General features: G+C 40.5%; 1 protein-coding gene across 6 annotated transcripts in view; it reads right to left on the reverse strand.

The window, feature by feature from the left end:
- Positions 1 to 27,787, reverse strand: part of dmxl1 (Dmx-like 1) — a 41,038-nt gene that overhangs the window by 8,111 nt on the left and 5,140 nt on the right. For 2 of the 6 annotated variants that reach the window (XM_043247203.1, XM_043247199.1), the window contains 32 exons: positions 27,015 to 27,093; positions 26,830 to 26,929; positions 26,647 to 26,713; positions 25,457 to 25,635; positions 24,664 to 24,856; positions 23,595 to 23,763; positions 22,826 to 23,002; positions 21,459 to 21,658; positions 20,105 to 20,744; positions 18,429 to 18,550; positions 18,264 to 18,353; positions 17,128 to 17,215; positions 16,937 to 17,056; positions 16,017 to 16,238; positions 13,514 to 15,022; positions 12,714 to 12,824; positions 12,407 to 12,576; positions 12,112 to 12,209; positions 11,863 to 12,028; positions 11,531 to 11,771; positions 9,807 to 10,385; positions 8,841 to 9,289; positions 7,346 to 7,534; positions 7,198 to 7,274; positions 5,358 to 5,479; positions 5,046 to 5,288; positions 4,094 to 4,272; positions 3,866 to 4,017; positions 3,501 to 3,586; positions 2,439 to 2,640; positions 1,451 to 1,568; positions 1,198 to 1,230 (listed from right to left, as the gene is read on the reverse strand). In XM_043247203.1, the coding sequence (XP_043103138.1) occupies positions 1,198 to 1,230; positions 1,451 to 1,568; positions 2,439 to 2,640; positions 3,501 to 3,586; positions 3,866 to 4,017; positions 4,094 to 4,272; positions 5,046 to 5,288; positions 5,358 to 5,479; positions 7,198 to 7,274; positions 7,346 to 7,534; positions 8,841 to 9,289; positions 9,807 to 10,385; positions 11,531 to 11,771; positions 11,863 to 12,028; positions 12,112 to 12,209; positions 12,407 to 12,576; positions 12,714 to 12,824; positions 13,514 to 15,022; positions 16,017 to 16,238; positions 16,937 to 17,056; positions 17,128 to 17,215; positions 18,264 to 18,353; positions 18,429 to 18,550; positions 20,105 to 20,744; positions 21,459 to 21,658; positions 22,826 to 23,002; positions 23,595 to 23,763; positions 24,664 to 24,856; positions 25,457 to 25,635; positions 26,647 to 26,713; positions 26,830 to 26,929; positions 27,015 to 27,093 (7,170 nt within the window). Of the gene's footprint in view, positions 1 to 1,197; positions 1,231 to 1,450; positions 1,569 to 2,438; positions 2,641 to 3,500; positions 3,587 to 3,865; positions 4,018 to 4,093; positions 4,273 to 5,045; positions 5,289 to 5,357; positions 5,480 to 7,197; positions 7,275 to 7,345; positions 7,535 to 8,840; positions 9,290 to 9,806; positions 10,386 to 11,530; positions 11,772 to 11,862; positions 12,029 to 12,111; positions 12,210 to 12,406; positions 12,577 to 12,713; positions 12,825 to 13,513; positions 15,023 to 16,016; positions 16,239 to 16,936; positions 17,057 to 17,127; positions 17,216 to 18,263; positions 18,354 to 18,428; positions 18,551 to 20,104; positions 20,745 to 21,458; positions 21,659 to 22,825; positions 23,003 to 23,594; positions 23,764 to 24,663; positions 24,857 to 25,456; positions 25,636 to 26,646; positions 26,714 to 26,829; positions 26,930 to 27,014; positions 27,094 to 27,787 lie in introns of those variants that run through there. The other 4 variants (XM_043247200.1, XM_043247201.1, XM_043247202.1 and 1 more) reach the window with 4 other exon arrangements.

The following is a 27,787-nucleotide window of genomic DNA, read 5'->3' on the forward strand; positions in this document are numbered from 1 at the left end:
ACAAAGAAGCAGCCGAGAGACTCTTTTGTTGCTATAGCAACAGCTGGGTCACCACTGGCTTCTTCTTTGGAAGTTAATGGTGACCCACACTTTTCTTCTAAATATCTTCCTTTGTGTTCAACTTTGGGACTACTTGAGTACGGGTGAACTATTCCTTCATTTTACTCGTTCAGTAAACTCATCTTGATTTAAGCACGTTGAGATATTTATATTAAAAAACCAGACACAAACACCAAGTAAGAAAATCATTTTTGCAGTGTTCTGACTAGCGATGCAAAGATTCACGATTAAATAGTCGATAAAAGTATGTGTTGATTTGCGCCGAGATGTTCAGCCGGAGGTTTCTATGACTCTCTTCAGAAAGGTTTAGATGATGTTTCTTTTCATATTAAAGTAGCAGCACTGTTTTATATCTCTGCTGTTTCAAAAGCTCCACCTGCTGGCAGAGAGCAGAACTGCGTCTCTTTTTTTTCACATTTAATATAATACATGCTTTAACTTCCTGCTTTAGAACGATCTGTAATGTGAAAAGCGCTATACAAATAAACCTGAATTTCAGAAGCGTCACGTCGAGCCATTCTGTTTTGCTTTAAATTTGAAAACGACCTAATTAAAACCAGAAACTGCCAGTAATTTTACAAGATTTTTTAGAAAATCATTCTGAATTGGTACCAAGAATTAAGTCACGCCTCCTTTATTATAGAGCTTTATACAAAGCAGCTTTGCAGTATTCGTGAATCGTTTCATCCCTCATTCAGACGCAATCACATGTTGTTCTGTTTAAAGACTCTCTTAAAGCTACACCGCTAGAGGAGAAGAAATGTCTGGAACACTCTGGTTTAGCGTTAAATCAACAGGAAATCACACGTGATGCTGCACACTCGGGTATACACCAGAGAAACAGATCTAGGTCAGGACTTGATGTTCAGACCTCACTGTGAGTTTGCAGTGCATTGTGGGAGACTAGACCGCTGCTTGCATAAACAGCTAATCCTTGATATTTTTTTCCCCCTTCAAGACTAGTCACGGTCTTGAATCTGAAAAGTACGGCTGTGATCGTTTGTTAAGAAGCCAGGTTTACGCACTACTGAGCAGATCTGTGATTTCATGTCGATTCTCAGATAAAAGTGTTTCCTAAAGAGCCTCACGACCGGGTGATGATGATGATGATGAAGGAGCAGAAGCTCTGTTAGATACCTGGTTGTGTGTGGAGTCCGGCGGCACAGTCTCCTGAGTCAAACATGCAGGTCAATCACACACACACACACATCACAGTCCACGATTAGACGTTAATTACAAACATCTTCAATTAACACAAGTACAACACCAGTGAACAGCATTAAAGACACTAACGAGGGGGTGACCGTTAAAACACGAGTGAAATCAAGCAGCTGGTGGGGAACAGGCTGCATGTGCAGGTGCATTCTGGGAAAGAGAGCGGCACAAATACCTCGTTCTGATCTCGTTTCTTGATGAAGATGTTTCTTATGAAGGTTTCCTGAACCTCTTCCTGTTTGACCAGATACTGCCAGAGCCGCCTGACGGGCAGAGCGGAGCGCCGCCGGGACCTGACCATCATCACCAAACACAACGACTATCATAAACCACTCGAAACAAAACATTCGTGAAAACTAATACAGCCATCGTTTAAAAGTTTATAGCTAACGAACTGGAGTGGAAACACACTTTGACCAAAAAGTGTGGATTAAATCTCATTAAGCAATTGATTAATAAATAAACATTTTTCTGATGGTTAGGTAAATTTAAATTTATTTACAAGTCACACAATTATGTATAGTATTCTTTTTTTTTTATTAGCAGTTTTTGGCCAAGCGTATGCTGAACTTTTAGTTTCATTCCAAAATGTTTATTTTGATACACGACTAGAAACAGGCTGCACTAAAAGCTTTATCAATCATTACAGGTTGATTGGTGTTATAACTAGTAGTAAAGAGGCTTACAGCGGTCCGTCAGCACATTAAAGAGCCACAAAAACACATTTATTGACCAAATTTCTTGATAATTCTTCTACTTTATACTGTTCAGTGCTTTCATAAAAGTGGTATATAAATAAAAATGATTGATTAATTGATAATATCAGCTTGAAAGGTGAATTTTGAAAGTTGAAAGAATGTTTCATATTAAAAGTGAAAAAGCATTAAGTTATTTATTGTATTGGATGGCGAGAGCTACAATGATTGGAGAAGTTTACACATCAACGACTCAGAGACAGACCTTGAGATATAATCCATATCAGTATCAATTAAAAGTGAGAAATCAAAACATGCTATAAAATAAAAACTCATTTCAAAAAGTTGAAATTTTAAATGATCTTTCATGCAGTGTGTAACACAGCTCTAAATGAATGAAAACATTACTTCTTTGTTAATCTGAGTAAAAAAACTAAATATGGAGCGCTTTATGTGTGTATGCTGTACCTAAAGGGTGTGTTTGAGGGCTCGAACAGGGCTTTGTGCCTCAGCAGCGCCGGACCCGACGACACACTCTCCTCCAGCAGCTGTGTGCTGATGAACCTGGACGGAGGACCTCCGAAGATCTCCAGCCTCTTCAGCAGCAGCTGCTCCCAGCGCTGGAGCGTCTTCAGAGCCGCGTGACACAGAGGGGAGCACACGGGCAGATCTGACACACACACACACACACACACATACACACGTGTTACACACAAACACGTTACACACACACACACACACACACACACACACACACACACTCACACACGTGTAACACTCACACACACGTTACACACACTCACACACGTGTTACACACTCACACACACACACACGTGTTACACTCACACACACACACACACACGTGTTACACACTCACACACACACACACACACACACGTGTTACACACACACACACACACACACACGTGTTACACAGTCACACACACACACACACACGTGTGTTACACACACACACACACACACACACACTACACACACACACACGTTACACACACACACACACGTTACACACACACACACACATACACACACACACACTCACACGTGTTACACACTCACGTGTTACACACACACACACACACACACACACACGTGTTACACACACACGTGTTACACACTCACACTCACACACACACACACACGTGTTACACACTCACACACACACACGTGTTACACACTCACAAGTGTTACACACACACACACACACACACACACACACGTGTTACACACTCACACACACACGTGTTACACACTCACACGTGTTACACACACACACACACACACGTGTTACACACACACACACACACACACACACACACGTGTTACACACTCACACGTGTTACACAGTCACACACACACACGTGTTACACAGTCACACACACACACACACACGTGTTACACAGTCACACACACACACAGTGTTACACAGACACACACACACAGTGTTACACAGACACACACGTTAAGCGTGCACACACACACACACGCTGCGGCTGATGTCTCCTTACCTAAGAGGTCATGACCTGCCATCGGGTAGAGGGTCTTGAGGTTGAACAGTACCGTCTGAACCATGGCCAAGCGCATCAGATACCAGCTGCACAGAAACATCATCATCATCATCGTCGTCATAATATACACACACACACACACACACACACATGTATGATTGCTACCAAAGAAATTAGTGTTTACATCCAAACTATACGTGATTATATGAATGACTGTAAGACTGAAATAAATGCACACAGCTACAAAGACTGATTGTGAAGCTGTTTCTTGTCTAAACTGTCCGGAATGCTCCGGGATGAAGGTTTAATACACACAGATGAATCGAGATTTTAATGATAGATCATGAGTTCTAGTCACAGCTCACCTGTATGAGTTATTGTTGGAATGCTCTGCCAGCGGAGAGTTGGGATCAAAGGAATCCCCATCCTCTTCCTCCTCCTCCTCTTCCTCTTCCTCACTGCCCTGGCTCTCCTCAGAGTCATACTCCACTCGGCTGGCGGACGAAGGCAGGTACGGCTTCACGCAGGACACACCAATGAGTTCACAGACACAACAGCGTGTAACTACTACAAGCTGAAGAATAGGAGAAAACCTTTGCGATGAAATAATCCCAGATGCTGAGCTCAGGCGGAACGAAGCGCTCTCTACAGACGAGTGTGTCCGGCTCCATCACCACAGCTCTGGGGCTGACCGGACTGTCAGGAACCTCTCTGGAGTTACTGCGAGAGGAACGCAGCCGGAAACGCCTCTGCTTCCGCTCCGCATCTTCCACTGACACACACACACACACACAGAGACAGAGACCCACACACACAGAGAGACACGCAAATAAAGATTTAAATCTGAAAGTGCACCATGTATAACATTCATGTCTCTCACAACCATGTCTCTCAAAAGAGTCAATTCAATCATTGAAACTATATAAATATATATATATATATATATATATATATATATATATATATATATATATATATATATATATATATTATGATATATATTTAAAAATATCTATAAAACATTTACTATAAAAATGTCATGTTGAAATAACATACCTTTAAAACAAAAAAAATTAAAATTTTAAAAATCTGAATAAAACTATTATTCAAAATAAATAAATCAAATTATAGAAACGTGAATAAAACTATTAAAAATATCAATTTCATTTAATAAAAACATTGTTTATTCACTTTTAATTAAAAAGTAAAACTGAAGAACATTATTTTAAAATAAGAAAAATCTAAACAAAAATGTATTTTAACAATACTTTATACTTCTACCTTTTAAATATTTTACAGGAATAAAGTGAATTATAATATTTCAGGTGACTTTTCATGAACAGCTCATAGTGTGAAGGTTCCTGAGGTGAGAACCCACAGGTTGCTAGGCTGTTACTATGCAGTTGCTAGGCTACTTAGGGTGCTTCTATGCGATCGCTAGGGTACCCGGGGTGTTTGCTTCTTATTGTTGAGAGAACACAAAAGTTGGCTAATGTTTACGTCTTCTCAACTATTAATTGTTCCAGATCTGGTTAAACTCAGCACCTGTGGGTGAGCCGGGCTTCTCCTGCACCGGAGCACGAGCGCCGCCGCCGAACACGGCCACCCACAGCTTGCTGTTGAGCGGGTGAGCGACGATCCGGAAGAGCTCGTGGCTGGAGTGAGTGGCCAGGCCGTGGACGAACAGGCTGAGGAAGACGGCGGTCAGGACCTCACACAGAAGCACGGGCAGACCGGGCTGGTTCTCGTCTCCAGACGCGCTCAGCAGCCGCATCAGGGCGCTTACACCTGCACAGACACAAGGGTGAGTCTGGAGCCTGAGCTCAGGGGTCAGGGGTCAGGGGTCATGGGCTTTACCAGGCCACTGCGCCGGAGAGGTGTTGGGCAGAACGGCCTCCTCCATGCTGACGCTCCTCACCGGGGGCTGATGGGTAAGAAGCACGCTCTGGTACGTGATGCCCGTGAACGGATTCACATGGCTGAGGAATAACACACATATTACAATCAGGCCGTTCGTTTGAATCCGTGCTTTTGAACAAATCAAATGAGTCATAACACTGGAAACAGTGGCTTCCATCTAGCGAGGAAAAGAACTCAAAATCATGCCTGACAAACATGTTTTTTAATGCTAATTTTTACGATTGATGCACATCTTGGGATTTCCATCCAGCAATTTTTTTTTTTGCAATATTTCGAAATACATATAAAAATTGAAGGATGGAAACAACTAGAGATTCATTTACTCATTCATAGACACTCACTGCCTCCTACCAGCTTTTTTCATTAAATAAAAAAAAATTTATATATATATATATATATATATATATATATATATATATATATATATATATATATATATATATATATATATATATATATATATATATATATAATTAAAACAATATATATATATATATTTAAATAAATATAATATATATATATATTATATATTTTTTTATTTATTATGAAATACCTTGTTTAGAACTGTTTATTATTAAATCAAAAATTTATTTCTAAAGCTACTTCTTTAATGTCTTTAATGATTATTTTTATGAATTATTTTGAGCTAATATTTATTAATTGCTTGTTAGCCATAATTTGAATGCAGATGGTCCAACAAACTTATACAATAATAAAAAAAAAAATATTTAAAAAATAATGCTTTATAAAGTCATGATAAAACAAGGTTCAACAGATTTTTCTGTACTGTGACATCTAAATGAAAAAGCATACATGTGGGGTGGGACTTTATACGCATTACGGGTTCTATACATCAGTTGTGGATTGGATGCTAAGAAGCGGGCGTGGCTTGGTATTAAAATGAAGGGGTGGGGCTTAAGCAGACCAAATGACTAAAGAAATCCTGCATCACCAGAGAGAAGATTCAGACTATAGCTCAGAGCATCTGCAAAAAATGAAACGCGCAGATTGCTCATAATAAGATCTATATCATGGATTTTAATTTCATGGTGACTTTAAAAAGCTTAGTTCATCCATCACCAACCCACATCTCTTCAATCTCATGCAAGCTCTCTGGTCTGGAGCATTCATAAAGAAAGCCACACGGGTTTGAGACGACATGAGGGTGAGCGAATGAAGACAGAGTCCCAGCTATTCCTTTAATCATTCAGATTCCTGCTCCAACACGTCTGGGCTTCAGACGCTGAGTAAGAGCGCTGCTAAACACATCTAATCTGCCGTGACGTGAATAAAAGTGCAAGCGGATCCAAACAAAGGCACACATTCATCTGTAAATGCCACACGTCACATGAGCGGCACATTCATGGGTCATTCGCTCTTTATCAGCGATTACAAGATAAGCTAATGTGAGCCATGCTGGAGATTCAGAGCTACACGGGAAAACATTTATCTGGTTGAAAATCAGCATAAAATCATAATATTGAGAAAATCACTTTTAAAGTTGTCCAAATGAATGAATGCATATTACTAATCAGAAATGAAGATTTCATATATTTACAGTAATTATCAAAATATGTTCATGGAACATGATCTTTACTTAATATCCCAAGGATTTCTGTAATAAAAGTAATGTATAATTTTGACTCATACAGTATATTGTTGTCTATTTACGCTGCTGAAGACGTCTGTGCTCCAGAGACACATTTATTATAAAAATAAATAGCTCGTTGTGAATCATTTTGCCAGCACCATCATGAAAGGTCATGGGGTCACCCACCTGTAACTGTGTCCGTCACAGAGACTCTGATAGATGCAGGCGGAGAGGGAAGCTGCTAGCGTGTGCATCACGTAGATCTGAGACAGAAGGAAGACTCGTTAGAGGACGGTCAGGACAGCGAGGACAGGCTCTTCGGAGCGCGCTTCACCTCGTTGTTCGTGATATCCGGGTGCGGCGGGGCGTCCAGAGCGATGATGGTGTGCAGTATGTCATGCGTGAGGTTGGTCAGGTGCACTATGGGATTGGCCACCACCGTTTTGGAGCTGGCGGTCCAAGCCAGGAAGAGAGGAACAGAGAGGTGCTGAGGAGCAGGAGCGGAGATCTGCAGACCGCCGTCCTGATGAGAGAAAACACCCATGATTCAAAAAACACGAGCTTCAGAACACACATGAACACAGAACCAAAACACAACACAAACAAACAGAGACTTCTCTCAGTGTTTCTGTCTTGTTTTCTATTAGAAATAATAGGGCTGAGATGATTCATCAATGCATCACAAATTAAGAAATGATTCAGCATCACGATTCCTCTGGAACGGATTCTGAGCTTAGTTCTGAACAGCCTGTTAAAATCTTTATCTGCTGTTAAAAACATCATTTTGTGTATTTAGTGCAATGCAATGTGGTTTAAGCTTCAAAAAACAAATTATTTTCCACATACTGTACATTACCGTTTCCCCTCTAAGCCCCGCCTCCTAAAACGGGTCAATTTGCAGAAAGCTCATTATTCTAAAAAAGTGAGGTGTGCTCTGATTGGCCAGCTATCTAGTGCGTTGTGATTGGCCGATTGTGCTATGACACAAAAACAATGAAACACAACACATTCTGCATTCATGATCAGAAACACAAACAACAAGCACTACCCTTCACTTCTCAAAACTCACGTTTGAATATTAAGCAGATTATTTTAATAATAACACGTAACTTAAAGGTTGTGAGTCAGAGGCTCCAGACTGTTCTTGTAGAGAATCAGTCTCTTTCTAGTCATAGATTCAGGAATCAGTCTGAACACACTCTAATATTTGTGTTCATCTGTTCTGGAACAGTGTTATAAACACAACTTAACACTGATTTCTAGTCCAAACAGGAAGTAGTTTGACTTTCACAGGAAACACAGCGTCTCTAGAACATGGCGCCCGCAGCAACACTACACACAGAATAATAGCTCCGCCTTCTTTCTTTCAGTAAACAATTGGGCGGAGTTATGCAAATAAACCACTCTGTGACGTAGAGAAGTGTTTAAACGAGTCTTTTTAGGGGGATGTGAACAAGTCATAACTTTCATAAACAATATCTCTTTGGTTTTGAGACTTTTCTTATCGATGTACTAAAGCTTTAACACTCAGAGAGTGACTTCCACACTAGAAATCACATCAAGATATTGATGTGTAAAAAAAAGATATTGTGTCTGTAAAAAAATTAAAAAAATAAACAAATTGCTAGTTTTTCTTTAAAACAAACAAAAATATCTGCCAATGGGACAAGAAAAATAATCTTGTTTTTTCTTTAAATTAAGATTATTTTACCACATTGATTTTGCATGTTTTAACAAAAAAAAAGGTTTTTTTTCGAAAACAAGACTTGTCAAATATCTTGTCAAGTAAACGCGTGTTGATCGTAGGAGGCTCTGATCCTGAAGGTTACCTGCTGGGACTCCTGCAGCAGCAGAATGAGCTCCATGCGGACCGAGGCCAGTCCTCCTCCGTGAGAGCCGTGCAGGCTGCAGTAGCTCAGGAAGATGCGCAGCAGCGGCTGGTTCCTCTTCAGCCAAAGCCTGCGCCGCTGCTGGAGCTCTCGGGTCTGCTGAGCGGAGCCCCGCTCCTCGGGATCGTCCGGCTGGCTCAGGTCGGCAGAGATGCCCTCGGGCAGCAGCTGGAGGAAGGGGTTGTATCCGCAGCAGCTCTGCAGCGCCGCCACGGCTCGCTCCAGCCAGTGACACAGCTGATGCCTGAGCTTCCCTCCGTCCAGCTCGTACCCCGTGGACAGCGTCCGCAGCTCCGTGGTCAGGATCTTCAGACAGGAGCTGAACTTCAGCTGCGCCGCCAGCATGTCCTCGCTCAGCCCGGCCGAGTCTTCAGAGCAGAAATCTAGGGCTGTCGAAATCAAACGTAGAATTTCCAATACTTAACGAATTTAAAATGAATGAGAAACTATTTTATACGCATGGATCACTGTTTGTTTGTTAGTTAATGCGTTAACTAAAGACATCATATTGTAAAGTGTTACCTGTTTTTATTATATTGCATAAATCTGAACATATGACTAATAAAAATCTTCAATCTTGAGTTCTGATTCAACTCCAGGGTTGAATATTCAAGCAGGGTTGCCAGGTTTTCACAACAAAACCCACCAAATTACCACTAAAACATGTTTCGAGGGGTGCATACTTTGATTAAACCGGTGTACACCACTGAAGTGATTACGCTTGCTGTTATTTGCTTTTTCTCTCCACAAAATAAGAGCGATAAAAATGTAGAGTTAAACTAGAGTTGTCTAAAGCCCTGTGCGTCAAAGTGAATAAGTTGCTGCAGTGTGTTGTTGTTGTTCCGCCACTTTTGTGGTACTTCTGTGGCACACATAATGCTGTTTTGTTGAGTTTTCCAGCCCTACCGTAATCCCTGGGGGTGGAGGCGGCTTCCGGAGAGACCTTGTCTTTCTCCGTGCGGATGGTCTTCATCGCCAGTCCCGACTCTTCCTCATCCGAGTCGTCTTTATCGCTGTCCCACTTGAGCTCCAGAGGCTCGTCCGGCAGCGTGACGGAGGGCTGGCTCCAGTCGAAACTGAGCACCGAGTCCGACTGACTGTCCTCTCGGGGAGAAGAGAGCGAGGACACCGACTCCAGGCCGTTGAGAGCCGGCTGAGACCAGTCCAGAGCCGAGGCCTGGCCTTCCCGCTCGCTCAGAGACGCCGGCGAACTCTCGCTGGGCTTCGAGCGCTTCACCGCCCGGGGCATTTTGGAGAGCACCTCTAAAGCCAGCATGGGGCAGCCGGCCTGTAAGTGTGCGTAAGCGGCGGTGAAGAAGAGCCTCCTCTCGGTGAGGCTGACGGAGTCGACGGCGCGGCCTTCAGCGGTCAGACCCACTTTGGCTTTCTCTGAAGAGCCGAAGTGACGGCGCAGTAGCAGCGGGTGTGTGCGGAGGTAGGTGTAGAAGTTAAAAACATCAGGACTGCAGGGAGATGATCCGGCTCCTGAAAGACATCGAGTCAAAAACATCACTTAGTATGGTTGTGTTGTTTTCTAGTATAAACCTCAGAACATTCTTGCATTTAATGCCCGAGTGAAATAATTCAAGGTCTTAAAAAGTAATCTACCACTGAGGTAAGAAATATAGGATTAGCCCCATTGGCAGATATTTTTGCTTGTTTTAAGGAAAAACTGTTCTGCATAAAAAACACTGAACAAAAAATTAAGATTTATACAGCATCTGAAATCTGAATAACCGCTCCATTGATGTCTGGTTTGTTAGGATCCAGAAAATCTGGAATCTGAGACCAAAAAAAATCTAAATCTTAAGAAAATCACCTTTAAAGTCGCTCAAATGAAGTTCTAAGCGATGCATATTACTAACTGAAAATTACGTTTACAAAATATCTTCATCTTTACTTTTGATTTTGGCATATAAGAAAAATCTAGGATTTTGACCCATACTGTGAATTTTTGGCTTTCACTTGTGGTCCAGGGTCACATATCTTAGTTCATTTATACTTGTTTACATAATTCTACTAGAAAACATGACAAAAACACAGTCAAGAACACATGAGGTGGTAAGGAAAAAAATCTCTACCACACTCACCTTTAATTTGAATAGATTAGTCTAAAAGACACTTTATATTCAGCAACATTACTGATATAACTACACCGACAAAAAGAACTAAATTAGAAGAGAACTGATCTAAATACTGACTAAACATTATAAGTGATGAAGTTTATAACATTGACACTTATTAAACCAAACTGATTTGATCTAAATTATGTCACTTTTCTCTTCTGTACGTTATAGCTGAAACTGAATATCATATTTTCAGAGTACTGCACATTCTGTTATTTTTGATTCAGTTTTTTTGTATGACTGTAATGCTGCCTCAAAACAACAGATAATGCACACAGGAAAAAAAAAAAAGTTTCCTTTTGATGTCATTTTATTACTCAACAAAAAAAATAACCAACTGAAGATCAAATCCGTTTCAGTCGCAGGTTTTACTCGAATGTACAGAAATCAAACCCAGATCAGTGCTTTAATGCAGAATGTTGGACAACTCTAACAAAGACTGAAATGCAGTGAAAGATCATGCAAATGCAGAATGAAAACATTTTTAGGATAATAATGTCTCACCTTCATGAGACGAGTCTGTGTTGGGCTCGAGCAGCGTGTCCAGAGCCCTGCTGTAGTCATCTAAGACCCAGTACGCCATGCTGCGTAAGAAAGGGTCCTGATGGGCCGCGATCTGCCGGTCCTGACCCAACACCTGCCTCTGGAGGATTCTCTTATAGCTGCAGGACATCTCGAACTCAGACTCGTAGAGCCGACAGACCACCAGAGCCAGCTGAAGGTCCTGCATCTTCTCTATACACACCTGATCCAGCCACATCACGAGAACATCGTCATACAACTCACAAAGATCCTGACAGAGGAAGGGTTCAGAAGAATATAGAGACTGAACATACCTCAACAGCATCTTTGAGGGATCCAGCCAGCAGAAAGAAGGCCGCAGAATGTTGGAAACGTTGCTTCCCGAGCAGAGAGAAAGCGTTCTTCAGCGCCGCCTTCCGCCAGCGGTCTTCGCTGAAGTTATTGCTGAAGAACGCCGTCATCTTGGCGTTATGCTGAGACCTTTAACACACAGGAGCTCTCAGAGGACTGAAGCCTCACTGACAGGTGTGTGTGTGTGTGTGTGTGTGTGTGTGTGTGGTTACCTGTACAGTCCCCAAACCACAGCTTTCTTCTTCATGGCCAGATAAAACAAGGCTGCGTCTAACGGGTCGTTGTTTCTCTGATAAGCAGCTTTTGCTACCTGATATGAGATAGAAGATCATTGATCATTTACGTTACATAAAGCATATGCATCTCGTTCAGTCTTCTCAAGACGCTAAATAAGACATGCATCTGATGCACATGCGCAGAAGAATAATCAGATAATCAGCAGCTACAGACTGAGAGATTTGATGTACTCTATATGTAATATTTGATGTTTGAGGTTAGGTTAGGAACCTTCTCAATGCATCTGCGAAGCTTGTTGGTGCTCCGGAGCCACCAGCCCACGCCCATGGCTCTCAGCTCGGGCCACGAGGGATCTCCTTTCTGCAGCGCCGGGAGCATGTTGAGCAGCTCCTCTTCAGCCTCGGAGTGGAAGGCCCAGGCGTAGTGGCAGGTGGACAGTCCTGCAGACCACAGTTACTGAGCTCAGTACACGAGAGGCATCGCACATTTCACCAGAGCATGCGTTTCGCTGAGAAACCCGCAGCATTCTCTACTGTTAGAGTTACAGCAGCGTTCAGAAGCACTCTCTCAGATGTACCTTGGCAGAGGAGCTGAGCGCGATGAGCCGGAGGCAGAGACGTCAGGAGGAAGGTGTGAAGACGAACGGCCAGCAGGAACTTCAGCCCACATTCATCCAGAGTCTCTCCGCCTGAGTCACATCACAAGGCATTATTTTTTACATGTACACAAAGTGGTGATTAATCTAATCTAATCACATATTTATCATACATCAAATGCGGCTGAGATATAACCCACAAAGCCATTATTGTGTGAGAAATAGATTGTACAAAAAGTAGCTTGTTTCTTCTTAAAAACCTGTAAGTTTTGGCTCTCCAGTGGTTAATAAACAGAACTGTGTGTTTCAAGCCAAAAACACGGTTTGGAAAATTGATTTATGGTGTACCTGCTCATTATATATATTGAGTACATTTTAGTTTAGTTAGTTAAAGACTGGCTTTAACTAACCCTTTAATACTTTTTTTTTTTTAATATTATTTTTTTTATTAATATCTGAAAAAAAAAAGTTTTTCCAGTCTAAAACTCTTGACACTTTGAATAAAAAACGGTCATTGAGTCATTCATTCATGTGATTTGTACAAATGACTGATTCGTTTAGACACAGAGTGAATGGCTCTCTTTATAAATCATTTCTTAGAGATCCACTATAGTCCTGCTGTGGTTTTAACAGGTAATACTTGCAATGATAAATCTAAACAAACTGAGTCTCAGAACAACTGTGTCTCCGAAACGTAATAATTTTGGCCACCGCCATCCTATCGTAACAGAGATCACGTCCCTACAACTGAATGCTGCAGTTAATCCAGTGAAGATACAGACCTTGTCCTTTCCCTTGGTTTTCTCCGACGTCGGTTCTGGTGGAAGCGATGGTGTCTGCCAACGCCATCAGAGACATCTGCTCCATCCGCGTCAGGCCCGGCAGGCTGGAGTGAAGCAGGTGTCCCGACAGCACCTGTGCGTGCTCCGAGCCGAAAAACGTAGGGCTGTATTTCGACAGATCGATGACTTTAGCGCACGCCTCCTCCTCGTCTCCATCGAAAGGGTCCATGTCATCGGCGCCGACCCCGGCGCTCTGGAAGAGCTGCTCGTACGCGTCGCTCTGGCCCTCGGCGCTCACGCTCTCCGACCGCTCTTTGGCACTCAGCGCCGTCTCCTCGTCGGCGGCCAGCAGCGCGTACAACGGCAGCGGCGGGATGGAGTCGATCTCGGTGTAGTCGGCGCTCTCGGCTTTGCTGAACATCTTGGGATCGCGGGCGGTGCTCCCGCTGGCACTGATGGTGAGCGAGCGCAGACGGCGCTCCTGGTTAATCGTAGCGTCCTTCATCGACACGATCTCCCCGGCAATGCACTTCACCAGATGGGACAGGATGGCTTTAGCCCGTTGAACCTTCCCGAGGTCCATGAGCTCCAGCAGCTGCACCGGGTGATACTGGGGGAGCGTAGGAAACAGCTGATAGGCTGCCTCAAACAACCCAGAATCCTCCATCTCGGCCGGGAGGTCGTACGCCGTTCTCTTTCCGCTGAGTTTCTGAGCCAAGCTGGTCATGGATCTGGTGAGGGTCTTTTTAGAAGGATTCGGACTGAGTCCCTCCTGCTTAAGCGACGTCACGCTATCATGAAGCGACGGTTTGACCGGAGCCGGAGGCTGCCATTGAGAGTAGACGTGCATTTCGCAATCCATCCCGACTACTAAGATGCCGTCTCGCACCCAGGATAGAGAGACGGGAACAGGTGGAGAACCTTCGACCGAGGACACCAGGTCCACCGCTCGCAGGAGCACCAATCTAGAGCCGTTCTGCTCCTTATTGCAATCGGAGAGACCCAGATCTGGAGGCTTTCCAGAAAGCATGCCGTACATGTAAAGTTTGGATCCTAGACCTACAGTTAGTATGTGAGAGCCGTCTTCTCTGGAGACCCAGTCTAAGTGGACCTGTCTCTTCACAGAGCTGCCGTTACTCAGGCTTTTATCACCCGCGTGGCAGACCTTCAGAGTCTGCTCCAGAAGCCACTGAGAGCCTCCGGTGGAGTCGCACTGGAAGACGCTGATGTTCATGACGGGCTCAGGGCTCCGGTGAGCGACGGCCACTCTGCTGGTGTGACAGCAGCTGAGACCCATGAGCTGACCGGACAAGCTCAGAGCGCTGCTGCTGGCCAGGCCCTCCTCCACCAGCAGAGGCCACTCCTCCCAGACGTACGACGGGTCAGCGGAGACGTCAGGGTCAGAGGCGGCGCTGCACCGCCAGAACCGGACGGATCCGTCAGAGCACGACGTGGCCAGCAGATACGGAGAGCGTCCGGCCGGCTGCAGAGACGAGGCGCTCAGATGACCTGCCACGCAAATGTTCGTTAGGGATGGGCGATATGGGCTTGAAATCACAATAATTTCTTTATTTACTGCACAGACAATATTTCAGGCAATCCTATTTCTCTTTGCTTTTTTTAACCTCAACAGTGCTTGTGAGCATTAGTGAGTAAAAACATGCAATCTTTAATTCATACTAGAAGCCAGAGGGCGCTCTTGTGCAGAAAAACTTATTCATCACAGAAGTAATAGAACTCATGATGTTCAATGAAATCCCTGATATGGACAAAAGGATAAAATTCAGAGAAATTTCATCAGATGAAATTCGGAGACAATAAACATACGATTGCAAAAAATATGAGGTTTATCGGTGTCAGGTATTTTAATAAGGCAAGTATATTTATAATCGACATAGCCTTGATCATAATACTATTATTCTGTAATATTAAACTATGACTGATCACAAAAAAAAGTTGCAGGTGTAAAACTGTCTCGCACACAAAAGCTACCGTACTACATTTATTCAGACTGATTTTCTATTCACTGTACAGCCCTTGAAGTTTTCCTTCTATGGAAAAGAATTTTTATCATTATTTTCGTGTTTCATAGTAATATAAACCAAAATGACACACATTGCAAATTTATGCTTTGCTATGCTGATTTTATTTATGATAAACCCTAAAAAATACCTATTTTTCTTTATCTGTGTGAGAACAAATCTGGAAAGTGTTACTTACATAACGTTAACAAGTTTTTGGAGCTATTCACTATTGTAGTAATCTGTTAATGTTTTTACGATTTTAAATGTTTTTTTAAATTTTGGAGTATAATAATTCCACCTCACTGTACCTAGTTTTTTTAAAAAAAAAATGTATTATAGTGTGTTCTTAAAGCAAATCGTTCACTGATTGTTTACAGTTTATGGATGTTCCTCTCATAATTTGCATAAAGCGTTTTCAAAAGATGGATACTAATGAGTGTAATCATGCATCAGTGCAGGATCTCTTCATTAAAGGTCACCTGCAGCAGGAGATACTCGCAGGACTTCAACGCCCGGCGGCAGACCCAGCTCCTGGCTGAACACTTTGGTGTTGGTGAGGGCGAGGCGGCAGGCGCTCTGGAGGTTCGACGTCTTCAGGTTGGGTCTCGGGGTTTGTGGAGAGCCGGCCGTCTCAAAGTTAAACTGTGAGCCGTTTGCAGGAGATGGAGACACGGCCTCTCTGTCTGGAGTTTGAGTTTGCTCTGAAAGAACGACACAAACCTGCAGTTCAGCTAAAAGAAAGAGTCAAATATAAAGACTACATGCTTAACCTTCGGTCAAAATACGTTTATTTGTCTTTCTGTTCTTCACAGGTGACCTCATAATTAATGGCTGCGTTTCTGACGGCCGACGCAGATGCAGATATAAAGACCATAAATATGATATCTCACATTATTTAATTTAAAGATAACAAATACACATGCATTAAATTGCTGATACTATATTTCTTTGGTGTAATAAGAAATAGAAAGAATTATATAAATTTCAACTTCATAAAGAAAAGAAAATATATAAAAAAAATAAATGAATTAAAATTAAATATTTTATTTGCAGGATCAAGAAATTGGCATTTAAATATATATATGTATAAAAATAAAAATAAATATATATAATAAAAATTATATATATATACAAATATAAAATAAAATAATAAAAATAAAATATAAAAAAAATATATATATAAAATAAATATGTATAAAATAAAAATAAATAAATAAATATATAATAAAAATAAATAAATAATATAAATAAATAATAAAAAAGTAAATAAATAGATAATATATATCCATATCATGTTGTTATTCAGACTTGTTTTGCTCAAACTTGCACTCAAGTCTGCCTCCACAATCAGTCCAATCAAGAGTGTGTCACATTATAGAGCGTAAGATCCATCACAAACCCATAATGACGGGAACGGCGTCCAGCTGTAGATGCCACATGTGCAGGAGCGACCTTCCACTCTGAGTGAGCTCCAGCACCACCAGGAAGAAGCGAGCGGAGAACAGCGTCCGGCTGGGAACTGAACGGAAGACAAGAGTTGGGTCACACAGCACAGAAACCCTGCAGCAGCACCAGAGAAGCGCTCCTTACCAGAGTCCTGCAGGCAGCTGTCTGCCTTCTCGCTCCCCAAGATCAGGTCCTCCTCGAACACGTGCAGAAGCTGAGTCTCCTTCCCCTGCTGAACAAACACCGAGAGAGAGACGGAGAGCTGAGCACTCTGGGAAATAACACAAGGCTCTTGTGTTAGACACACATGCCCTTTTTTCATCTTATCTAACAATGCCTGAGAAGACGATATGATTTAGCCTGATTATTAAGCATAGTGAGCAAATTTGTCAACAACTAGACTTCAACTAGACTAGATCAAAGGAAGATTCATTCTAATTACAGGTATATCACCAACCCGTATATTTCACAACCAATATATAACTATTAGAGCTAGTCGTTTAAAATGTGCATTTAGAAAAGCAGCATGCACGTCTTGGTGAATCTGTCATGAGAACACTTTATAAATCTGCTGTCAACAAAAGAGAAGCATAAAAAAAAAAAAAGGTTTTCCTGCAGTTTTCCACTAAAATAAAAGCTCAGTGGTTTAACAAATAAAGAGTTTTGTTTGTAATTGTACTAACTAGTAATTTTGTAAAAGCACTTATTGCATAAATTATTAATTGCATCCAAAACTTTTTTTTGGTTTGCATGTATAATATACAGGTGCTGCTCATATAATTAGAATATCAAAAAGTTCAAAAAGTTGATTTATTTCACTAATTCCATTCAAAAAGGGACACTTGTATATTATATTCATTCATTACACATCTATATCCATGTACGTTATGTGTATGTGTGCTGTGTGTATTTATTATCTATATATGTGTGTATTTATGAATAGTAAATATACACAAGCTTCTATTGTGGACGTGATTAATTGTAATTCATCAGCACCAATAATAATTATGATAATGATTGTTATTAAAAAAATCTAAAAATGTTTTTGTGAAATACTTATAGTGTTATTTCTTTACAGATGTGTAATCTATAAATGATAATCTATATTTGGTTTAATAAATACATTTATCATTTAAACATTAATAAATATATATATATTGATTATTTATTTAATTCATTAATGATGATGATGATTATTATTATTATTATTACTGCAATTAAACAAATGTTTTGGCAGTGTCTGTGGTGAATGCTTGTTTTAGGCTGGCTCTAATACGTACGAAGTCAGTGATGGCGTCAAGCTCAATGATGCAGCCCGGTCTGGCCGTCGACTGCTGGCTGATGATGTTAAACACCTCTCCAACGTGTTTCTGGAAGGAAAAGCACACTACGGGTGAGCGGGACTCTACTATCTGCTGCGCTGATGAAGCCAGGCCGGTTCTTACGGAGATGTCGGGGTTGGAGAGTTCACTCAGCAGCTTCTTGGCCTCGATGATGGCCTGATAGAGCCTCAGCGAGTGTCCGTCGCTGGCGATGAAGCAGGCGCTGGGCGAGTTTCCGTACACACCTTTGGGAAGGAAATGAAATATGAATAGAGCGACAGCATCGACCAATCAGACGCAAGCTGAAGAACGTGGACGTGACACGCGAGGCCTTACCGCTTAAACTTTTAAAGACGCGCATTAAATACTCATGAGCTGAATACACACTTATGAATATTCCATGTGGCAGAGACAGGGATGCTTTCCTGAAAATGTTTCCCGCTCGCTCATTAAAAATCTCTGAAAATATCACAAATAATCTGCACACAAGAGTGCTTTCTCCTGTACTGAACTCTGAAGTCTGTCAGACTCGACTGATCTAAACTCCAGAGGTTTTTCACTGAGAGCTTTGCTTTTATCAAAATCTATCAAAAAAAGGGAAGTGGTCCTTTTATGGGCGATTATTTTGATCAATCTACTGATAATTTTTAAATAAAAATGTTTGATTCAACTTTAAATTTATTATATTTTTATTATAATTTTGATATATAAAAATATAGATAAAATCTGGTGTTATTCATGAGATGCAAAGCAGAATTTTTTTATCGTTTGCCCCAGTTAGAAATCATTTCCATTTATTTGACTCTTAAAGATAAAATTAAAGTTAAATGAACAGCATTTTTTGCATTTATCAATTGTATTAATTCAATTTGTTAATGCATGTATTAAATTATTATTATTTACTTCTATCATTTATTTATCATTTTATTCATTTATTTATTTTTTTAATATTATTTATGAAAATGATTCATTTATATTTTTTCTTATAGAAATGTTATGTATGGTATCACTGTTTCCACAAAAACATTAAGCAGCAAAACGGTTTCTAACATAACAGCTTATTAGAACGATTCCTGAAGGATCATGTGACGCTAAACAACAATCTTTTAGCAGTTTATTTAGGTAACATCTTAACGCCATTTGCATGATTTTAATAATGATGCAGGTAATCATTACAGGAAAATAAAAATAAAAATCACAACCCTGAAAAACTTTTCGAATATTCGCACAATAATTGTTTGATTAGACAGGTCAGTTGATTTGACGGTTGCTTAGCAACAAAACGAACCGCAGCACTTCTCGGTTTTAAAGGAACGCACTACTTTTCATTAGTAGACTAATTTCTGACTTATTTAGAGTTAAACAGTTGAGTTTTACTGTTTTTGAATCTCTCTCTGGGAGCACTTTTAGCTGTAGCTTAGCATACACCATTGAATCTTATGAGACCGTTAGCATCACGCTCAAAAATGACCAAAGAGTTTTGATACTTTCCCCATTCAAAACGTGACTCTTCTGTAGTACTAAGGGCGATGGAAAATGAAGAGCTGTGATTTTCTAGGCCGATACGGCTAGGAACTATACTCTCGTTCCGGCGTAATAATCAAGGAACTTTATTCTCGTAATACGGCCGATATCACGCATGTTCCTAGTTATATCAAACTTTCCACTTTACGTCTGATTACACAATGTAACTGTAGAAAAATCACATTTTAAACAGGAAAAATATTGAAAGTCTGTTAATTACTGAGCGTGATGCTACGGATCTAATCAGACGACTCAACGTAAGACGCGGTCCTCACCGAGGCAGTTGCTGGGGATGAGCGCGGGCAGCCAGGCTACGTTCGAGAAGGCGGAGGCGTGCAGGGAGTTGATCCTGGCCAGCTCCGACACTCCGCCCGAGAAGGACAGCGGTCCCACCGGATCCACCCGCCACAGGATCAGCTCGCTGTAGACGGCGCTGGGGTCCTGCCGCACTCGGCTCCCGCGGCCCGGGCCGGTCAGGGCGGCGGCGGGCGTCCGCAGGGCGTTGTGGTGAGACGTGGTCAGCAGCAGCGGCAGCAGAGAGTGGCAGGCCAGCTCGTTCAGGTGGAAGCGGTGGCCGCAGTACCGGGACTTGTGAGAGACGCTGAGCACCGTGGAGAAGGCCGAGTCCTCGGCGAAGCTGACCGCCCACTGGTTGAGCGAGCCGTCGGCGTGTTTGGAGACCATCAGGACGCTGGGGGTGAAGATGCTGAGCCGCAGGCTGCTGGACGAGGGCTTGCTCTGGCTCTGTCCGATCAGGGCGGACGAGGACGAGTGCTGCAGGCCCGCTGGACGCTGACGGACGTGCTGGATGGCCAGGTCCACGTTTCTGTTGCAGGCGTACATGACCACGCTGCGGCTGAGAGAGTTAGCGTCGCCGGTGGGGAAGGCCACGGGAATCCTGGACACGAACGACACCTGAGACAGAGGTGAAGGATCAGCAGACTGCTCTGGCCGCTCGTTTGAACAATCAGTCGAATAATAACCCTTTCAAATCATAAAAAGTACATTGTTTTTAATTATTTCACCCCAAAACGACAATTGAAAGCGGTCGAAAATCTTCATATGCATTCCAGCTTCATGAATATTCATATCCAAATCTCCATAATATGAGTCTAAATCAGTGAAAGATGATTTTCAAACCCATGCTTCTCTCTCTATAAAGTACATTATTTTAAGAAATATATCTCGTGTGAGATTCACACAAACACGTCTTACATGAATGTTTAGTTAATGGTTGGGTAAATATTTGATGTGAAACACTATATTTAATCAGCAGTTCTGAATATAGATCTGTGTGTTAATCAAACATTAACATTAAACAGTTTATTTGCATCTTTGTTCTTATTCGTAACAATCAATATGAAATAAAGACACCTATACTGATATTAATTATATATTAAATGCTATTAAGAAAAGAGTTGGAGAAAAACATGCAACATTACTATATGATTTTTCTTTGCAATCTTAAAGTCGATTTTTCTCCAAAACAGCTGCAGCTCAGTCATTTTTTTTGTCAATTCTGAAGGAACTATTTTTTCCAGCGCGAGTCACACATCCGCAGATCTCGTGCGGTTGCTAAGGAGTGTTCCGAGCCGTTGCTAGGTGTAATCCGAGGGAGGATGTGTGTACCTGCGCCTGCCGGAACATGCCGGGCTGGTACTCGTCCAGCCAGTCGACGTGCCACACCAGCAGAGACCCGTCCATCGGGTGGATGCTGAACAGCATGTCTGCGGCTCTGTTCCAGTCTCCCAGCAGCACGTCCACCTGATGATCCACGGCCGGCGCCGGAAGAGACGCAGCATCAGGACCGCTGCCCTCCTCATCAGCATCTGCTCAGAACACACGGATGAAACCAACAGAACCACAAACACAGAGAGTGAAGACAACATAGAAATGTTTTATCTGAAACCGCGCTACTTGCTGATTCCTATAATGCAAGTCAAAAGCTCGTTTTTCATTGATCACAATATCCTGCTTTCCTGTTTGGGACATTGCCATTGGGTTGTTGGCATTAAGGCTACTGCTTTGGAGTCGTTCAGGTCCTATTTAACTAATAGCACTGCCTTGATGACTTTGTTTCCTCCTTAGCGCCTCTTCCCTTCGGAGTCCCTCAAGGCTCTATCCTCGGCCCAGTGCTGTTTTCCTTCTATATGCTCCCATCAGGCTTTATTCTCAGGAAATATAATATTAGTTTTCACTGTTAAGCAGATGACGCCCAAATTAATCTGCCACTGAAAAAGAAACATTTCTTTGCGACTTCTTTTTGAATCCTGGATCCAAGTTTTAAGTTCAAACGTTTTTTTGTCATTTAATGATTTTTGAATCACATGTTTGGCACATGTTTTTATTTCATCTCATTTAGACTATTACCCCTAAACTCTGTCTAAACTCTCCACAACTTGGTCTGCTTTTAAAACAAATCAAAAGTCACCTCCTGAAGAGTAAACCGCTTCATGTCCTCCAGAAACAGCTCGACTCATTCAGTGTGAACGAAGGGGCGAAATTAACACTTTCATCGTTTTATTGCTCACATATTTATTCAACCACTTAACTCTAGCACTCTGTATTCTAATTCTTTTTTTTTTTAGACTTCGACTCCATTCATTTACTTCCTGCTTATTTTCTTAAAAAAAAAAAAGAAGAAAACTAACACTAGCTTCTTGAATCTTTTTGTATTCAATGTTTTATTTTATTTATTATACAACTAAAAACTGGCTCAATTATTTTTCTATTTTATCTGTTTTTTATCATATAATAAAAAACCTTGTTATGCATACAGCGTTAAAATAACCGAGGCTAGTTATGGCACTTGCAGATCGTTCCTCATTGGTTGATTTTGACTGCTTCCATTGTCCTCATTTCTTTATCATTTCTTATTCACCCTTTAATAAACGCTTCTGTTTCATCTTGGTTCTCATCGTGCTCTGAACGCTCGCCTTACTGTCGCATGCAAACACAGTGAGTCTAAGACAGGGATGAGAGGCTGCAGACGGTACCGTAGCGCTCCGTGGGTCCGTTCTGCTCGGAGCCGCTCCTCAGCTGCTGGAGAAACACCTCCATGCTCAGAGTCAGGTGCAGCTCTTTGTTATCGAGCCAGTGAACGGTGAACGGGCCGCCCGGTTCCTCCTCATCAGAGCCGTTCATGGACGAGATGGAGGGCAGCAGAGGGATGTCTGCACACAAACATCACCATCACGTTCACTCTTACAGAGAGAGACTCCAGAGCCAGAGCGGGAGGACGTCTAGTCAGCTTTATCCTGTCTGCCTCACGAAGCTCTTGTATAGAGGGCTGAAGAGTCTTTTAAGGGTATGGGTTTACAGGAGCAATGCACATTACTGAACATTACTATAAATATACCAGAATTAGTCATAAGGCCCTTCTGCAGAACCTTGACAGAATGTAAAATAAATAAATAAATAAATAAATGCAATTATGCAAAAATAAAATGGTAAAAATATATATAAGAGGCTTATTTTAGTTTGTTAATTTTAAACGTTATTTACTTATATTTTTAATAAGCATGCATTCATTTAAAAAAATTGTGAGGAAGTAGTGCTAACTAAAGACTGCAAGTAAATGTCTAGCATTTAAAGATCATACAATCCTTATCAAAGATGGCATTAAAGCACAATTTATAGAAATGTGCATCGTGCACAAGTTTGATTATAGTTTTTATATCAGTATGCATCCAGCATGCATGTCACTTTTTTGCTTGGGATTTCATCATTAGCGTTTTATAAACTACTGAAGCCCGTGTGTGTTACCTGTGGCTGGGTTGATGCTGGCGGCGATGTGGAAGTGGCACAGAGCGTTGGCGTGTAACATGTTTGTGCGATGCGTGTTGTGTTTGTTCTGCTGCTGAGGAAGAGGACCGCTGTAGGAGAGCTGAGATAAACAGCGCACCTCCTCTCTCCACGACGGCTTCAGCTTCAGCTAGAAACACAAAACAGACTCACTCAAACTCTACACTGAAATATGATTTTCAAATGATATTAAAACACACATTTCAGTTAGGGGGGAAAAAAAGCCACAAGAACATGCATGGAGCAAAGTCTTGCTAATACACGTTCATAACATGACTATCTGTGAAAAAGTGCATAATGTTCATAAACCGAGTATAATTAAGTTGCTTAAACAATTATAAACAAAACAGCACCACGCATGCATAGCTTACAATGCAAGAAATATTTTGCAAGAGTTTTTTGTCTCATTTTCTAGTATAAATGTACAAGATGCATTTATTTGACAAGTAAAAAGTAAATATATATATATATATATATATATATATATATATTTTTTTATATATATATATATATATATATATATATATATATATATATATATATATATATATATTTTTTTTTTTTTTTTTTTTTTTTTTTTTTTTGAAAAAAAGATAAAAAGAAAAGAAAAATGGGTAAGACAAATTATCTTAATATTTGCTTGTTTTAAGAAAAACTAACACCTAAAAAGATAACAATAATTATTATATATATATATATATATATATATGTGTGTGTGTGTATATGTATATATGTGTTTATATATGTGTGTATACACACACAATAAATTCATCTTGATTTGTATATATTTATATTACAAAACAAGACAAAAACACTAAGAGAGTAATTTTTTTCACTACAGAGTACTATATATGCATTCTTGAATGGCTCGGTTTCAGTTTTGTCAAACAGCATCATCTCTGCCTTGACGTTCTGTTTTTCAGCATGAAAAGACTAGTGGCTTTAACTATGGAGGCTAAAAGAAACCTAAAAACCACATCATCAAGCGTGGCCTTGTGTTTCTACTTTGAGGAACGTTATAAATCCTGACCTCCAGCGGGCTCTGGCTCTGCGCTCGGCTGTCGCTGGAGATCTTCTTCATGCCGTTATTCTTCATCACGTCATTGCTGCTGTGAGTGTGTCTGAGTCCAGACAGCAGACAGTCGCTGGGCAGAAGCGTTTCGGCCCACAGACGACACACACTGTCCTTGCAGCAGGTCAGCAGCACGTTACACACACCGCCTCTGAAAGCAGCAGCAGCAGCGTGTTCTTACAGACTGCTTTCACAGCAATATCATCAATCAATCATTTTTATTTATATAGCGCTTTTAACAACGTCAAAGCACTGTACGGTATAAGGTAGAAGATATTACACAAGATATAAAATAAACGATGAAACTACACTAAATAAATCTTTCAGGCGACTCGCTTCATAAAAAGGTTTTCTACGTACATTAAAAGTGGCACAGTCCAATAAAGTTGTATGCAATCTAGGAAAATTTGTGCTTACAGCTTCTGATAAAGCTTTATTTCATCCATATCTTGAACATAATGAAAGTTATGGTTATCTGAAGTTATCTGTCTTTGGAGCAGGGTGAAATGGTTAAATAGACTAATTGTAGTCACTGTACATGCTGTAAAAGATAGCCTTTAATATTGTTTGAGTATGTTTTTTTAAACACTAATGCTAATTCTATTCATCCTGGTTTTTACTGTATTTCTTTTTGATTGCAAAGCTATTGAATTGTTTTAAATGTGCTTTATAAATGAACAATAACGGTAGGAGGAGAATCTTTGCATTGAGCAAATGCCCCGAGATCCAGCTTTAAAGGAGCTCTGCTCACCTGGGCATGTACTTGCTGGTCTTCCTCCAGGAGAAGCCGGTGACGGAGCGAGGATGAGCCAGGTAGATGAAGGAGAAGCTGATCTGGGCTCCGGAGCGCAGGTCGAGGGGCGTGAAGAGTTTAGTGACGTCCGCCTGCCATTTACTGCTGCTGTACCAGACCTTCACCAGACAGTCGTCCTGAAACCAGCAGCACAAGCTCATTACGCTCTTCAAGCTGCGTGAGAGAGAAGAGACCGAAGCAGCAGGAACCGGAAAAGAAATCCTGCATTTTTACATCAAAGATGTGTTCTCTCCTTTGCAGCTGTTGGGCTTTATATATGCTTTTTTAAACACCTAATGCAATTCTATTTCATTCAGTTTTTCTTGCTGTATTTCCTCTTGATTATACAGCAATTTGTTTGTTTTAAATGTGCTTTATAAATAAACTTGTTGAGTAATTCAATGTAAAATAATCTTAATAACAATAAGAATTCAACAAATTACATTCAATTCACAAATATTCTTTGTACACACAAGAAATTACTTACTATATATATATTACAGTGCCTTGATAATGTACATTATTCATCATTTAATACAAGCAATGTTAAAAACTAATTAAATAATTAGTGCAGGGCAATGATAATGTGTGTGTACTCTGTATAATAAGTATGTATATATAAATCCACACATATATATTGAAAATATTTACATGTATATATATGTGTGCGTGTGTGTGTATACACATACACACACATATACATATATACATTATATATATATATATATATATATATATATATATATATATATACTATATACATATATACATACATACATATACATATATTATATAATATATATACAACATTTATCTTAAATATATACTGTACATGCATGTCTATGCACATATATCCACAGTACAAACACATATATTGTATACACCAAAACTTTTATTTTGGATTCGATTAATCGTTATTAATATCTACATCTATATCTATCTATCTATCCATCCATCCATATATATATATATATATATATATATATATATATATATATATATATATATATATATATATATATATATATATATATATATATATATTTATATATAGAATTTTTTTTAATGCAGAATTTTTTTTTTCATTACTTTCAATGATACAATTTCATCCTTTTTCTACTCAAAACAGTAGAAAGTCTCTCACTGACCTGTCCTGCGGTGGCGAAAAACTCTCCATCCAGGGAGAACTTGATGAAGTGAGTGGGAGCGGCGGACCTGTCACAAACAAAGAGATCCACGTCACAAACATACTGTTCTGGACTTGATTCAACACAGATTTGTCATCAAACACGCTGTAAATGAGTGGATCTGTCTGACAGACGAGCACTGACTTGCACTGCCACACACATCTCCAGGAGCTCTGAGGAGCGGGGTCAGACTGACCGTCACACCAGAGCTGCAGACAGCCCGAGCCGGTCAGGAGACAGGAGCCTGCGGGCAGAGACAGAGACAGCGGTCAGCGGACGCCTCGGACGGGACACACACACACACACACACACACACTGACCTCACGTACCTGTGGGGTGCCACGTCAGGATATGAGCGACCGACTGCAGGACGAACTGACCGCTCTTCTGCCAGTGATAGTTCAGCTTCTGATGACCACAGACACACTCCATCTTAATTCCTAAATTATTTTTCTTGCCCCATTAGCAGATAATATATATATATATATATATATATATATATATATATATATATATATATATATATATATATATATATATATATATATATATATATATATATATATAAAAATATATAAATATAAATAAATGTTACAGAAAACAAGACATAATATCATTTCACTTGTACAGTAAATTCATCTTGATTCAAGAAGGTTTAGATATTTATAGTAGAATACAAGACAGTTGATATTATCGTTGATAATTTGATCAATTAATTCTGGATTAATGAGGTAGTAGATCTCTCAAGAAACTCATTAGACAACTAAACTAAACCTGACGTGATTTATGAATGGATTGATTCAGTGACTCACTCAAGATTGAACTCTTTGTCTAGTCGAAGAACAATTTAAGTGGTATTTAATCATTCATAAAGCCATCTGGGAGATATTGCCTTCCTATCTCTGATGTCTTATATAACAGAAAGACGTTGAGAAATATTTCCTTTGTTTGCAAAACTGTCAGGCTCTCTCTGTTCCTTGCGTTTGAACTGAACCGAGTGAGAAAGCTTTTATGCAGCTCCGTCTGACTGAGATATTCTTCTATCGAAACAGAAACGACTAAGTCTGCCGTCTTTAATACAGTCTGGTCTTAATACATTCAT

This window comes from Puntigrus tetrazona, chromosome 8 (genome assembly GCF_018831695.1).
Source record: "Puntigrus tetrazona isolate hp1 chromosome 8, ASM1883169v1, whole genome shotgun sequence".
In the NCBI taxonomy this organism is placed as follows: Eukaryota; Metazoa; Chordata; class Actinopteri; order Cypriniformes; family Cyprinidae; genus Puntigrus; species Puntigrus tetrazona.